The 12,570-nt window shown below is 41.4% G+C and overlaps 2 protein-coding genes across 2 annotated transcripts in view; both read right to left on the reverse strand.

Annotated features, from left to right (window-relative positions):
* LOC136181060 (NLR family CARD domain-containing protein 3-like) overlaps positions 1–487 on the reverse strand; it is a gene marked incomplete at its 5' end in the record, with an annotated part of 10,504 nt that extends 10,017 nt beyond the window's left edge. The window contains 1 exon segment of the mRNA XM_065961212.1: positions 1–487. This exon segment is cut by the window's left edge and continues 665 nt beyond it. Coding sequence (XP_065817284.1) covers positions 1–487 — 487 coding nt within the window.
* LOC136181105 (protein NLRC3-like) overlaps positions 1–5,984 on the reverse strand; it is a 98,250-nt gene extending 92,266 nt beyond the window's left edge. Inside the window, exons 1-5 of the mRNA XM_065961451.1 lie at positions 5,786–5,984; positions 4,714–4,822; positions 2,913–3,023; positions 972–1,050; positions 609–813 (exon numbers count right to left, since the gene is read on the reverse strand). Coding sequence (XP_065817523.1) covers positions 609–813; positions 972–1,050; positions 2,913–3,023; positions 4,714–4,790 — 472 coding nt within the window. The 5' untranslated portion in view covers positions 4,791–4,822; positions 5,786–5,984. The remainder of the gene's footprint in view (positions 1–608; positions 814–971; positions 1,051–2,912; positions 3,024–4,713; positions 4,823–5,785) is intronic.
* Between the last annotated feature and the right edge of the window lie 6,586 nt (positions 5,985–12,570).

Raw genomic sequence — 12,570 nt, forward strand, 5'->3', positions numbered from 1 at the left:
AGATTCCTGCTTCTTTGGTTTCAGGAAAGAAGTGATGAACAAGTTCCACCAAGCTGAACTTTTTCTTCTTCAGCACATTCAGCTCTCTGAAAGTGAATGGAAATGTGAACTGTATGTTCTGGTTGTCTTTGTCTTCAGCCCAGTCCAGAGTGAACTTCTGTGTTAAGACTGTTTTCCCGATGCCAGCCACTCCCTTTGTCATCACTCTTCTGATTGGTTCATCTCTTCCAGGTGAGACTTTAAAGATGTCTTCTTGTCTGATGGTTGTTTCTGGTCTGTCTGGTTTCCTGGATGTTGTTTCAATCTGTCTGATCTCGTGTTCATCGTTGACCTCTCCAGTCCCTCCCTCTGTGATGTAGAGCTCTGTGTAGATCTGGTTCAGAAGGGTTGGGTTTCCTGCTTTAGCAATCCCCTCAAACACACACTGGAACTTCTCCTTCAGGTTAGATTTGAGTTTTTGTTGGCACACTGCACCCAACGTTCCTGAATAAAGAAAGAACTGAAATCAATGAACAGATTCTGATATAGATCACATGACTATCTGAGTTTGGAACTTTAAACCTCTTTGTCCTTTTTCTAAAATACTAAATCTGTTAAAATGTTCTTACTGCTCTGCAGACAGTCAGCCAGCTCCTCCTGCTTCATTCTCCTCAGGAAGTGGAGAGTGATCTTCAAAAATGCCTCTTTACAGCTTCTCCCCTGCTCTTCATCCTCACTCTGACTCTCTAAGCATTCTGGGGAATGTGGACTCAGAACCCTCTGGACTCTCTTCAGCTCGTTCTTCACAAAGGTGATGATGTTCTCCTCCAGCAGCTGGAACAGAAGGAGACACTGGATATTTAATATAAACTGGTAGAACTCAACATGTGGTTCATCTGTCAGTCTGAAGGTCAGCTGGTCTAAACAGAACAATAACTTAGCATTAAATTATTGTAATGGTAGTGTATTAATTAACAGTGTGTTGAACACACCATAAAGATGGAGTCCAGGTCTGTTGGATTCTGCTGGTCTGATTGATCTCTGTGAACGTTGGAGCTCTCCTGTTGAACTCTGTGACAGGACATATTACACAAGAAAACAACGAGATATATATAATGAAACTCTGAGCCAAGTTATGAGTCTTTAAACTGATGACTGATGAAATGAAAGTTAACAGAAGACGATTCAAACATAAACACAGCTTAGAAAGATGCTATGGTTTGTTACTGAGATTTTGAGATTTACAGATAGCAACGAGAGCGAGAGAAGGGGGGGGGAGAGGGAGGGAGAGAGAGAGGGGGGGGGAGGGAGAGAGAGGGAGGGGGAGGGTAGAGAGGGAGGGGGAGGGGGAGAGAGAGAGAGGGAGGGGGAGAGAGAGAGGGAGAGGGAGGGAGGGAGGGAGGGGGAGGGGGAGAGAGAGAGAGGGAGGGGGAGAGGGAGGGAGGGGGAGGGGGAGGGGGAGAGGGAGAGGGAGGGAGGGAGGGGGAGAGAGAGAGAGAGAGAGAGAGAGGGAGGGGGAGAGGGAGGGAGGGGGAGAGGGAGGGGGAGCGAGGGATGATTCCAGAGAAGAGGAGCCTGATAACTGAAGGCTCTACCTCCCATCGTACATTTAGAGACTGTAGGTACCACAGGCAGCAACTACTATCAGGATACGGAACAGATCCAGATCAAGGACTAAACGTGCCTCAGTTGGATTCAGATACCATTCACTAAAACAAGGATCAAGTATTAAACTATGTAGTCCAGGAGAAAGTGTAGTCAGATATCAGTACAATGGTCAGCTGGATCAGCAGGATGTATGGACCAGGTAGGTTAGTGAACGTGACCTGAAGCTTTCAATGCCCAGCATCTCACCAGCAGAACCTCATCAGGTTCAGGATCTGGGCTGTGGACAAAGTCAGGACATCCAACATCCACCTCGTCCACCATAATCCTCTAATCACAGTTTTTAAACCGTGGCTCCCATCCTTGATGGTGCATGCTTTAAAATGGACGTGCAGACGCAGACTCTCAGTGAATGAAATCTGATATTGTGGACAGTATGTCTGTTTGTTTTGGTCATCATTGGGAGTGAGGAAGGAGAGGACTTTCATTCTACCTGAGGGAAAAACAAAAATGTTCATTCAATAAAAATGCTTTAATTGGGGTGCTGGTGGCCTAGTGGTTAGTGTGCGTGTCCCATGTAGGGAGACTGTAGCCCTCCAAGTGGGTAGCTCATGTTCAAATCTGACCTGTGGCTCCTTTCCTGCATGCCATTCACCATTCTCTCTCTCCTTGATTTCTGACTCTATCTACTGTCCCGTCTCTAAATAACGGAACAAAAAGCCAAAAAATAAATCTTTCCTCAGATTTGTCTCTTTTTAAGGTTTGGCCTATTATTTTGACTTTGTCTCAGAATATTTAGCTTCTTTCTAGTAGGGCTGTTTTTGCTTTGAAGTCATAAAGTCCATCACACTGTCGGATGGTTCTGTGTCAGGCAGGTTAAGTTCTGACAGGGTCGGGGAAATAGGGCGCAGGGAAGGACCCAAATGCAGAAAAAAATGGACTCACAGCTGCAATAAAATGATTCTTTTCCACATTTTACAGCCTTCAGGAAGGTCAGGGTTCAAATACAAACACTTCAAAAGAAAAAACACAAAATAGAACCAAAGCACACAATGATCATGAAGTGGTAAGAAAACTAAATGAAGCTGATGAGGAAAATGAAGACAGGTGAGTAGAGTAGAGGGGAAGGTCTGGGCTATTGAAACCTAGAAGAGAAGGAGGTGAATTCTGAGGACCTCTGGTGGAGAAGTAGGAGAAACAGGAGAAAAGTACGAGTCCTGGGAGAGGTGAACATGGACTGAAGACTGAGAGTGATGTAAATGGCTGAGGATGAAAGAGTGAGCCTACAGAAAAGCAGAACAGAGCTCTTTGTCAATTTCAGATCTCACCTTCCATCAGCAGGACGTCCATCTTTAAAGTCAATATAGTGACCTATAGACCGGTCACTCTTCATGGACACACAGCTGGGTCCAGGAGAGTCTGGTCTCTGTTCCTGCATCCTGATACAAACAAACAAAAAAAGATCATTTTTAATCAGATTGTTCCAGTTTAAACTGGCAGATGGATAATCAGTAATCAGGAGGCAGAGGTGAAGTTCTCCACAGTTCTCTCTGTTTCTATTAGAACAGTATCTCACTCAGAATACAGCCAACACTGTGTCTGTCCTCAAATTCTTTAGACTGATGAAATTAAAGTGAACAGAAGATGACTTAAACATAAACACAGCTCAGAAGGATGCTGTGGTTAGTAACTGAGATTTACAGATAGCAACATGCACTAATATGATCTCACAGAGAGAGAGAGAGAGAGAGAGAGAGAGAGAGAGAGAGGAGAGGGAGATATAGGAGCTCAAGGTGCCAGTTCCCCCAGTAGTCTAAGCCTATAGCAGCATAACTAGGAGCTGGTCTACAGCAGCGCCAGCCCTAACTATACAATTTATAGTTACTTTTAAGTCTATTCTTTAAAATACAGAGTGTGTCTGCCTCCCGTACCCCGGCTGGAAGATGATTCCAGAGGAGAGGAGCCTGAAAACTGAAGGCTCTACCTCCCATAGTACATTTAGAGACCGAGCAGCATTTACAACGAGCAGCAACTACTGTTAGGATACAGAACAGATCAAGATCAAGAACTTGTCCATAACAACTTCAGGAACCTCAACCTGGAACTCACTTCTGGGACAAAGTCTTCAGACTGACATCACTTCAGATGGGAATAAGTGCTGCTTGCAACATCACAGTAGTTTTTATATTGTGAGTAAGTCCAGAATATGGATCCTACAAGGTTTGTAAAAACACTCAAGAGCTTTGAAGATCTTTGTCTGCAGTCTTCATGATACAGCCCAAAAATAAATCTTTCCTCAGATTTGTCTCTTTTTAAGTTTTGGCCTATTATTTTGACTTTGTCTCAGAATATTTAGCTTCTTTCTAGTATGGCTGTTTTTGCTTTGAAGTCATAAAGTCCATCACACTGTCAGCTGGTTCTGTGTCAGGCAGGTTAAGTTCTGACAGCGTCGGGGAAATAGGGCGCAGGGAAGGACCCAAAAGCAGAAATAAATGGACTCACAGCTGCAATAAAATGATTCTTTTCCACATTTTAAAAAACACAAGATAGAACCAAAGCACACAATGATCATGAAGTGGTGAGAAAACTAAATGAAGCTGATGAGGAAAGTGATGACAGGTGAGTAGAGTAGAAGGGAAGGTCTGGGCTATTGAAACCTAGAAGAGAAGGAGGTGAATTCTGAGGACCTCTGGTGGAGAAGTAGGAGAAACAGGAGAAAAGTACGAGTCCTGGGAGAGGTGAACATGGACTGAAGACTGAGAGTGATGTAAATGGCTGAGGATGAAAGAGTGAGCCTACAGAAAAGAAGAACAGAGCTCTTTGTCAATTTCAAATCTCACCTTCCATCAGCAGGACGTCCATCTTTAAAGTTAATAAAGCGATCTATAGACCGGTCACTCTTCATGGACACACAGCTGGGTCCAGGAGAGTCTGTTCTCTGTTCCTGCATCCTGATACAAAAAAACAAATATTATTAGTTACTGTGAGCAGCAGATGAGACAGTGATGATGATGATGATGATGATGAAGATGATGATGATGATGATGATGATGATGATGATGAAGGTGGAGAGATGTGAGTGCTGAGCTGTGACATGGAGAAGAGTCATGGGCAGTTAGAGATCCTCACCTCAGAGCTTCATGTTCCTCACACAGAGAGGTTTTAGAGGGAGGGACTCCCTCCTCTGTGTCCTCACACTGATCCATAGCAGAGCGCCCCCTGCTGGGAGAGCTGCACTCTGAGAAGAATGATCAATAAAGAGTTATTACATCTTCATATGAAACTTTTCAGAATCTTCACAGTTAAACTTGTCCTCCATGGAGCTTGACTGGGACAAAAATAAGCAGTCCTGTATTTGGACTGGACCCTCCAATCTGTCCTGTGATCCATGAACACACCATCCTTTCAGCCCCTTGATATGCAAACACTGCAGTATCCCCCAAAACCACCATGAAGCTTTTGACTGACTTCCTGGTGATCACACACTTCTCTCCCCTCCACCTGTGGCTGCATGTTAATACTACTGCTGCAGAAGAATATGTTAAAACTAGGGATGCATCGATTATGGATATGACTTCCAGATTATAGTCTGTGTAGGAGCCATGTTTAGGAGAATGAAGAGTAAGACACAAAATGTTCCAGCAGGTGTCACCTTTGGGTTAAGGTGATACTCTTTATAGGTAGGAACTTTCACTTGGTTTTCAGGTGTTGCTGGACGGAGAGCACATACACTGTTTTGATCGCTATGCCATGCTATGAGGTAACACAGAGTGAGCGTTAATCTTTGAGTCGAAATTTCATCCGTCCGTCTGTATGAAGAAATGTATGATGTCATTAATAAACATTCTCATGGTTCTTCAGGGTTTAACTTCTCACCCTCACTACTGTTTTCTTATCTATAAGGATCTGAATGCTCTGTCATTTCTCCTCTCCTCCCGCTTACATGGCGTGCACAGTGAGTGTGAGCCTGAGAGAGTGGACCCCCTCCCTCCTCCCCTTCCTCACTCTGCTCTCTGTTCTGTTAGCATTTTAGCATGTTAGCATAGCCTGCGTGCTAACTGAGAGTCATCTTTAGGCCTATCCCTGTTCTTCTACTGTCATAAGAGCAGCTAGTGAACCTGGTGGCTAACTGTTAGCTTACAGCTCTTTTGACACTTAAATGAAACAGAGAGTCTTAACAACAGTGAAAAGAGTCTCTTACCTTCAACCAGAGGATTATAATATTTTACAGGACTCTGCCTTCAACACGGAGAACAGATCTGCGTCACAACCATAGACTGTAAACATTACTGGACGAACCCTGACCCGTCTGTTACATAAGCAGAAAATGAGTCCAGACAAGGTGCAGGCCAAGAGTAGGAACATATAACACGGGACAAACACACAAGACACTATACAGCACAGGACATGTGAAAATGAAAAGCAAGAATACAACAACAATGCAAAAGTTACGTATTATTACTGAACCTGAGGGTAAGCAATGGGGACAAAATTAACCACAAAATAAATCAGGAAGTATGTTTATCTACCTTATAACAACTATGTAACAATAACAATTTCCAAAAACCCTCAGCAAAATTAACAATCAATTCAAAATACATAACTTAAATATTAATATATAACATTTTTATCAAACCTGGAGATCCAAAAATGTGTTGGTGAACTCTATAATACAAATCAGAAAGTTTAACATACAGTACATTTGAACATCTTGAATTTTTTTTTGTTTATAGGTAAATTCTATAATATGTATTTTTTGTAGACATTTAAAATTTGAAATCAACTTTTAATTGGACAAACAATTCCATAAACTATGTACATAATAACTACAACGAATGTGACACTGAAAATGATTAACAGATCAACATCATCTTAGGCCCCGTTCATGCAGACTCTAAAAGACAGTCATTCATGTGTTCAGTTTTTATCTGACATTGGCTTTAAGTAGTGGTGAGGTGAGGTTACCATTTCCCATGTTGCGAGAAAAACATCAAAAAGGAGTTGGCCACATTCTGATATGCAGGAAATAGAATTTGTTGTACAATTAGAGAAACATATACACAAATATACATATATATATATAGACATAAAGAGATGCAGGTAGAAGAACATACTGTACAGATATAGAAACATGCATACAAATATATACACATACAAATATGCACATATAAACAAAGAGAAGCAGGTAGAAGAACATACTGTACAGTAATAGAAACATACATACAAATATATACACATATGTACAATATCAAAATATATAATAACTTATGTACTTTAACCACACACAGAAGTGACCAAACACCTTTTATTTAATCCATAAAAATGGATTAATTTAGTAAGCTTTCTGCGAACCACTTTACCTTCCTTTATTATTTCTGCCTCTCTTCTTGCTATGTGGTTCAGTCGAACTTTGCAGTACCATGCAGTAGCCATCCTTACCAAAACATGGACATGGTTGGCTTCAACACACATGTCAAACATGTGGCTGTGCAGCTGGGGAAAGAGATTCTTCTCTGAACAATCTGCAAGAACCTGGGTGACAATTGCTGCAGTTGTTCCTCTTCCCAGTGGAGGCTTGCCCTCATTGATTTTTAGAAGCCTCTGAAAGTGTCTTTCAGTAGCTTGGCAAACTGCAGTGATGTCCGGTGATGGTTTCTGGAGGCCACCTCTGTTCTTCAAAGTAATGAAATGGTGAACCGAGTCATCTGAGGTCAGTGCTTGTGAGCAAGCCATGCATGTTGTCTTCTGTTTCATCTTCTTGACGATGAAGCCTGTGATGTAAGAAATTGCTGCGTCTTTGTACTCAGATAGACTGTCAACATCTGGAAGGTCAGACAGACTGTCATCCTCTGGCACAAGCACTTCAACTGGCTTCACATCCAACCTGCGCGCAACATTCAGTCGCGGGTGTTGAATCAAAGATGGTTGTGTTGTCACGAAGGAGACAGTTACCTGTGCCTCTTTTTACCTGATGCCTTACAAGGAGGCGCTTGTAAGCTCCTCTAAACTGCCTCACATTGGGGTTGTCGTTAAATCCGCCACGTGCTCTGATTGCAGAGAAGAACAGCTCCAAGTGGTCCTGGCTGAGTTTGTAGATCAGAAGGTATCGGCATGGGGCTGCTGGCTGCTCTACCAGATCTTCATAGATGCCCATCACACTTCTTGCACAAGCAATGAAACCATAAATGGCAGTTCTCTTCTGTGTAGAGTGCACATGTACAAGTGTGTTGTCTCTTCCTGTCATTCTGAGCCCACAAAGGAGTGACTCTGCTTCATCTAAAATGGCCTTGGCATGGTGTTTGTTTGCTGGCTTCAGGGGGGCTTTAAATCCCTTTCCAAGTGGGTTCCTGCTGTTAAGGACATCAAAAGCAGCATCAATGGTGTGCAAGAATTGAACAGTGGCTGAACATCCAAAGAACTGGGGCTATTTAAGCCCCCTCTCACAATACTCAATGGCATCAGCCACACTGCTGCTGAAGAGTTGGGCTGCAAGATGTACCTTCATTTTTTGATTGCACCACTGAATATGTGCCATCATCAGTTTGTTGCCAAGGCGCAAACCCTCCTTCTCCTGAAGCTTGTTGAGCTCCTTGATGTACTGCCGTCTTATCTGCTGGCCATCTTCTCTCACCAGAACTTCGACTGTTGAAAAGACAATCCGAAGAAGCTTGAGCATGTGACATGGATCCAAGAGAACATGGACTTTTTGTGTGAGATCTTCAGGATGGAAAAAGAAAGGTTTCATGTCCACGAGGTCCAACTTGGCACCAAGCTCTTTGACCATTGCAAAGTTTTGAGATGGTCCATCACATGTCAATGAGACAACCCTAACACCGATTTCATGAAGCCTAACTAGGCTCTCTCGGACAATGTTTGCTCTCTTGTCCGGTCATGCTGTTGATGAGGAAGTAAGCATCTTCCAAGACGCATTAACTGCAACAACCATGAGGACCAATGCTTGTGTTGCAATTACGTTTTCAATTTCACCAGCTCCGATGTCAACATAGCCGTGAATTTGGTCCCCCCCAAACTCAGTCTGCTTATGAATGTACATTTCATCCATCATCAATGAGCAAACTATGTCCTTACCTAATCCTTTCTGATCAGCAACATGACTTTTTAAAGCTGTGAAAGAAGCAACAGTAAATCCAGGATCTGCAGAGATGCTACTATACCACTTTCTTATGGTTTGTGGATGAGGCAAAGCCAAAAGAAATTTCTCTCTGACATAGTCATAGGCTTTCAGAGAGTAGAAGTGCAGTGTTGTGGCGAATTGTTTCAGATTCTCTGAAAACACAGACTTCTTCTTTTTTAGTCTTTGAAAGATCTCTCTTGGAACATCTTCGAGATCAGAAAGAAGAGAGGCACATTCCAATGAAATTAGAAGTTTCTTCTGAAGCACTTTGACTAAACCTTTCATTGAAGAAACTTTTGCCTTCAATCTTGTGTGCTGGACTTTTAACCTCAGCTTTTTTCGAGCTGCACAGAGCTTTACCTCTGTAGCAGAAGCCATCCTCTTCAGTGTTCTTGGAGAATGAGAAACACCGTAAGAGTGATCACCCTGAGATACGGCCATTAGATCAAAACGTAGCTGTTTTGGCAGTGATCTAATGCTGTCCAATTTTTACTCTGATGTATGGGTTGATTGCTGCTACCTAGACCAACATCTTCCCCTGCATTCGCTGTCAGCGTAATGTCATCATGAATGACATCTTGAGCAACAAAGGCTTGTTGGGGTGTGTCTTCCATCATGACATTGCTGTGATCAGCAATGAGATTTACGGCACTGCTACCATCACCTACATCTGAAACCTCCTCACCACTACTCAAAACAACCATGCCATTGTCACTTACCTCATTTGCACTTACCACCAAGCATTTTCCTCCTGGCACTTTTTCCTCTGGGAAGTGGAAAATGGTAGGCACAGCAGTGTTCTTTAGACATTTCCTCCCCTATTAAAAAGTAAAAAGAAAAAGGAAGAAATTATTTAGACAGAAAATAGCAGTTATCCATTAAATCCATTTTGTGTTAATTTACTGTATTCATCTGTGTTGCACTTACACTGTGCAATTAAGCAGTTTATTGTGGATAGTACTTCATCAGTTTAAATCAATACATTTCTTTGTTAATAATAATATTTAAAATATCTCCATACCCTGGAATCAGTGCCGATGTGACAGCTTTCAAAGTGTTCACTGCACAGATGAGAGGTCTTGTTGGGAGTCCAGTTCTGTCTTCTCAGGTTGAGCATCCACTGCTCCAGCCAATCTGAATCACCTAGAGGAAAACTATTTACAGGCTAAATGTGTTAACACATATGTCAGTCTATCTTATTCACATACATCAACATGGCTGAATTCTTAAAACAATTTATTGTACATATTGCTTTACTGTATATGTTATTTTCATTCTGTATGTTATTTATATATATATATATATATATATATATATATATTACTACTGCTATATTCTTTGTAAGAGCATCCATATCGATTAAGAACGCTTCATTTGTTCCGTCGCGGCAAGAGGAGACAAAAAAGTCACAGAATACATCAGAAATATTCAGAGCCTCTGGTCCCTGGCGCACTTATTGGAGCCGTTTGGACAACATGGGTGTAACTCCCAATATTCTGTGCTAAACAGATTAACATTAGAACTGATTATTGATTGAAGTTGATGTTTCATATCTCTCTACCTCTGTGCGTAATGGCACACTTGGCACAGCTTCAATATATAGCTGATCTCTACCCGTCGAGTTGTACTTGTTATCGCATGTTTATGTTATAAAAATCATGACAGAAAATATAATTTTCAGTTTGTGGGCCGTCGAAATGAACGTCAACCAAAAAAATAATCTCAAAAATAACAATGACATATTACATTATTATTGGAAAGTACTAACGCAGAATTAATATCCAAAGTTTATTTATAAATTTCGACATTTATGTTGAGTATAGCATTCATCATAACGTCAGATAATCATATTTAAAGTCTGTGGTTAACCACCGAGGTGAACCTTTAGCTTCACACAAACTCATTCTTTTCAACATCTTAACAACTCAAATTTCTAACTCTTAGGAATTACTTTTTTCCCCAATTAAATAATGCTGGCTAGAGATGTTAACTTTAGCATCTTTGGCATGAATGGGAGATCGGCTAAACCATTGAACGTAAATAATGGGCTACACTGAGGCCAATTGTACAGTTAGCCGGCTGGTTTACAAGCTAACGCTAAACAAGCTAGCCCCGCAAAACTAGACAGACACCTGACAGAGTATTCAATAAATATATAACACTACTATATCACTCACCGAAAAAACTGCAGAATCGACTTCTTGGATGGTCTGTTACTACAATTAACCGCACAGCAAGACATATTCGTTGTTAGATATTTGCTAAACAAACACTCCAAACGAAGAAAAAAAGATGAAGAAAGCTAACGGTTCAAGGTCGGGAACGGGATGAAGCCGAATTAAGCTAGTGTTGAGTACATAGCTCCTGCTCCTGACGCGACCATGGACGCGACAGACAGATGCGGCGCGCAGAGCTGTCAATCAAACTGTCACAATCCTAATATGGGCATAGCCGTTTTCCTTAATAAAAAACAATCCGATGAGTTATAAAAAAATTCCCCCCCCCCCCACAGTGTGAGGAGAAGGGGCCGTCAACTTCTCAGATATATCTCGTTTTTTGAACCAGGCTGTAAACATGTTGATTCCTGTGGTAAAAACGGGCTTTTTTGGCTGTGGGCTTATGGCACTTCCGGCGCTTCTGCAGCCAGCCTCAAGCAGAACCTCGAGGAACTGCAGTTTTTTGTACTTAAGCATAGGCTTCATTTTTCGAGACCGGAGGTTGCCCCTTGTGCCGAACACACTCTCTCACCTCGTACTCTCTCTCCTCACTCGCTCCCCCCACACACACACACACACACACACACACATGCACACTGAGCCCTGAGCCTGAGCCACTGTGTGTGTGTGTGTGTGTGTGTGTGTGTGTGTGTGGGGCAAACATTGTATCATGTTGCGGCTGATAACAGCGTGAAGCAGTGAGTGGGCGTGTCTTGCCCCCCCCCCCCCCCCCCCTCCTTCTCTAAGTTGATACATTGACATTCTAAATGCATTTTTTTTAATTCCAGGGTAGAGCAGTACAACTGAAAATATGAGGTTTAGTTACCCTGTTTCATGACATCTGTTTAAACACAGACAGAACCTCAGTCTAAGTTCTTCTTGGGTAACACTTTATATGAAGGTCCTTGAAATAAGCTGTTATTACCATCAAATCTGTATAAGACACACTTTAAACCCTCAGGCATCAGTTTAATTTACTGCCCTCTTCAGTCATTAAGGACAAAAATGTCCACTTCCAAAAATCTGCTATAAAAATAGAACAGATTACTTTTTTTTTTGCTTCTTTCTGCATAAATCTCTTAACCAACTTCAGCCCTGATCAAAACTACCAAACATTCAATCATTTTGAGGATTTTAACCCTTTAGATGCCAATTTCATTACTTGATCACTGTTATTATTTATGAAAAAAAAGTTATTTTCCATATAACAAATATTTGGTGGCTGGGGGATTTTTTTTAAATCAGTCTTGAATATGTCAAAGATTATACAAAATATTGACTTTGATGCATTATTAGTTTTTGTGTAGCATCAGATTTAAAATGTACTACCCTCTTGAGTCATTAAGGACAAAAATGTTCACTTCCAAAAACTGCTATAAAAATAGTACAGATTAATTTTTTTTCTGCTTTTTTGGGTTAAATCTTTTGATCAACTTCAGTCCTGATCAAAACGATCAAATATTGAATAATTATCAGGATTTTTGACTCTTTAAATGCCAGTTTGATTACATGATGATAATATTTTTAATGAAAAAACACACAAAAAAAAGTTATTTTCCATATAACAAATGTTTGGTGTCTGGGGGATTTTTTTAAATCAGTCTTTGTTTTGTTAAAATCTAAGGACAATCTGAA

The sequence above is a fragment of the Labrus bergylta genome, chromosome 2 (assembly GCF_963930695.1).
Source record: "Labrus bergylta chromosome 2, fLabBer1.1, whole genome shotgun sequence".
In the NCBI taxonomy this organism is placed as follows: domain Eukaryota; kingdom Metazoa; phylum Chordata; class Actinopteri; order Labriformes; family Labridae; genus Labrus; species Labrus bergylta.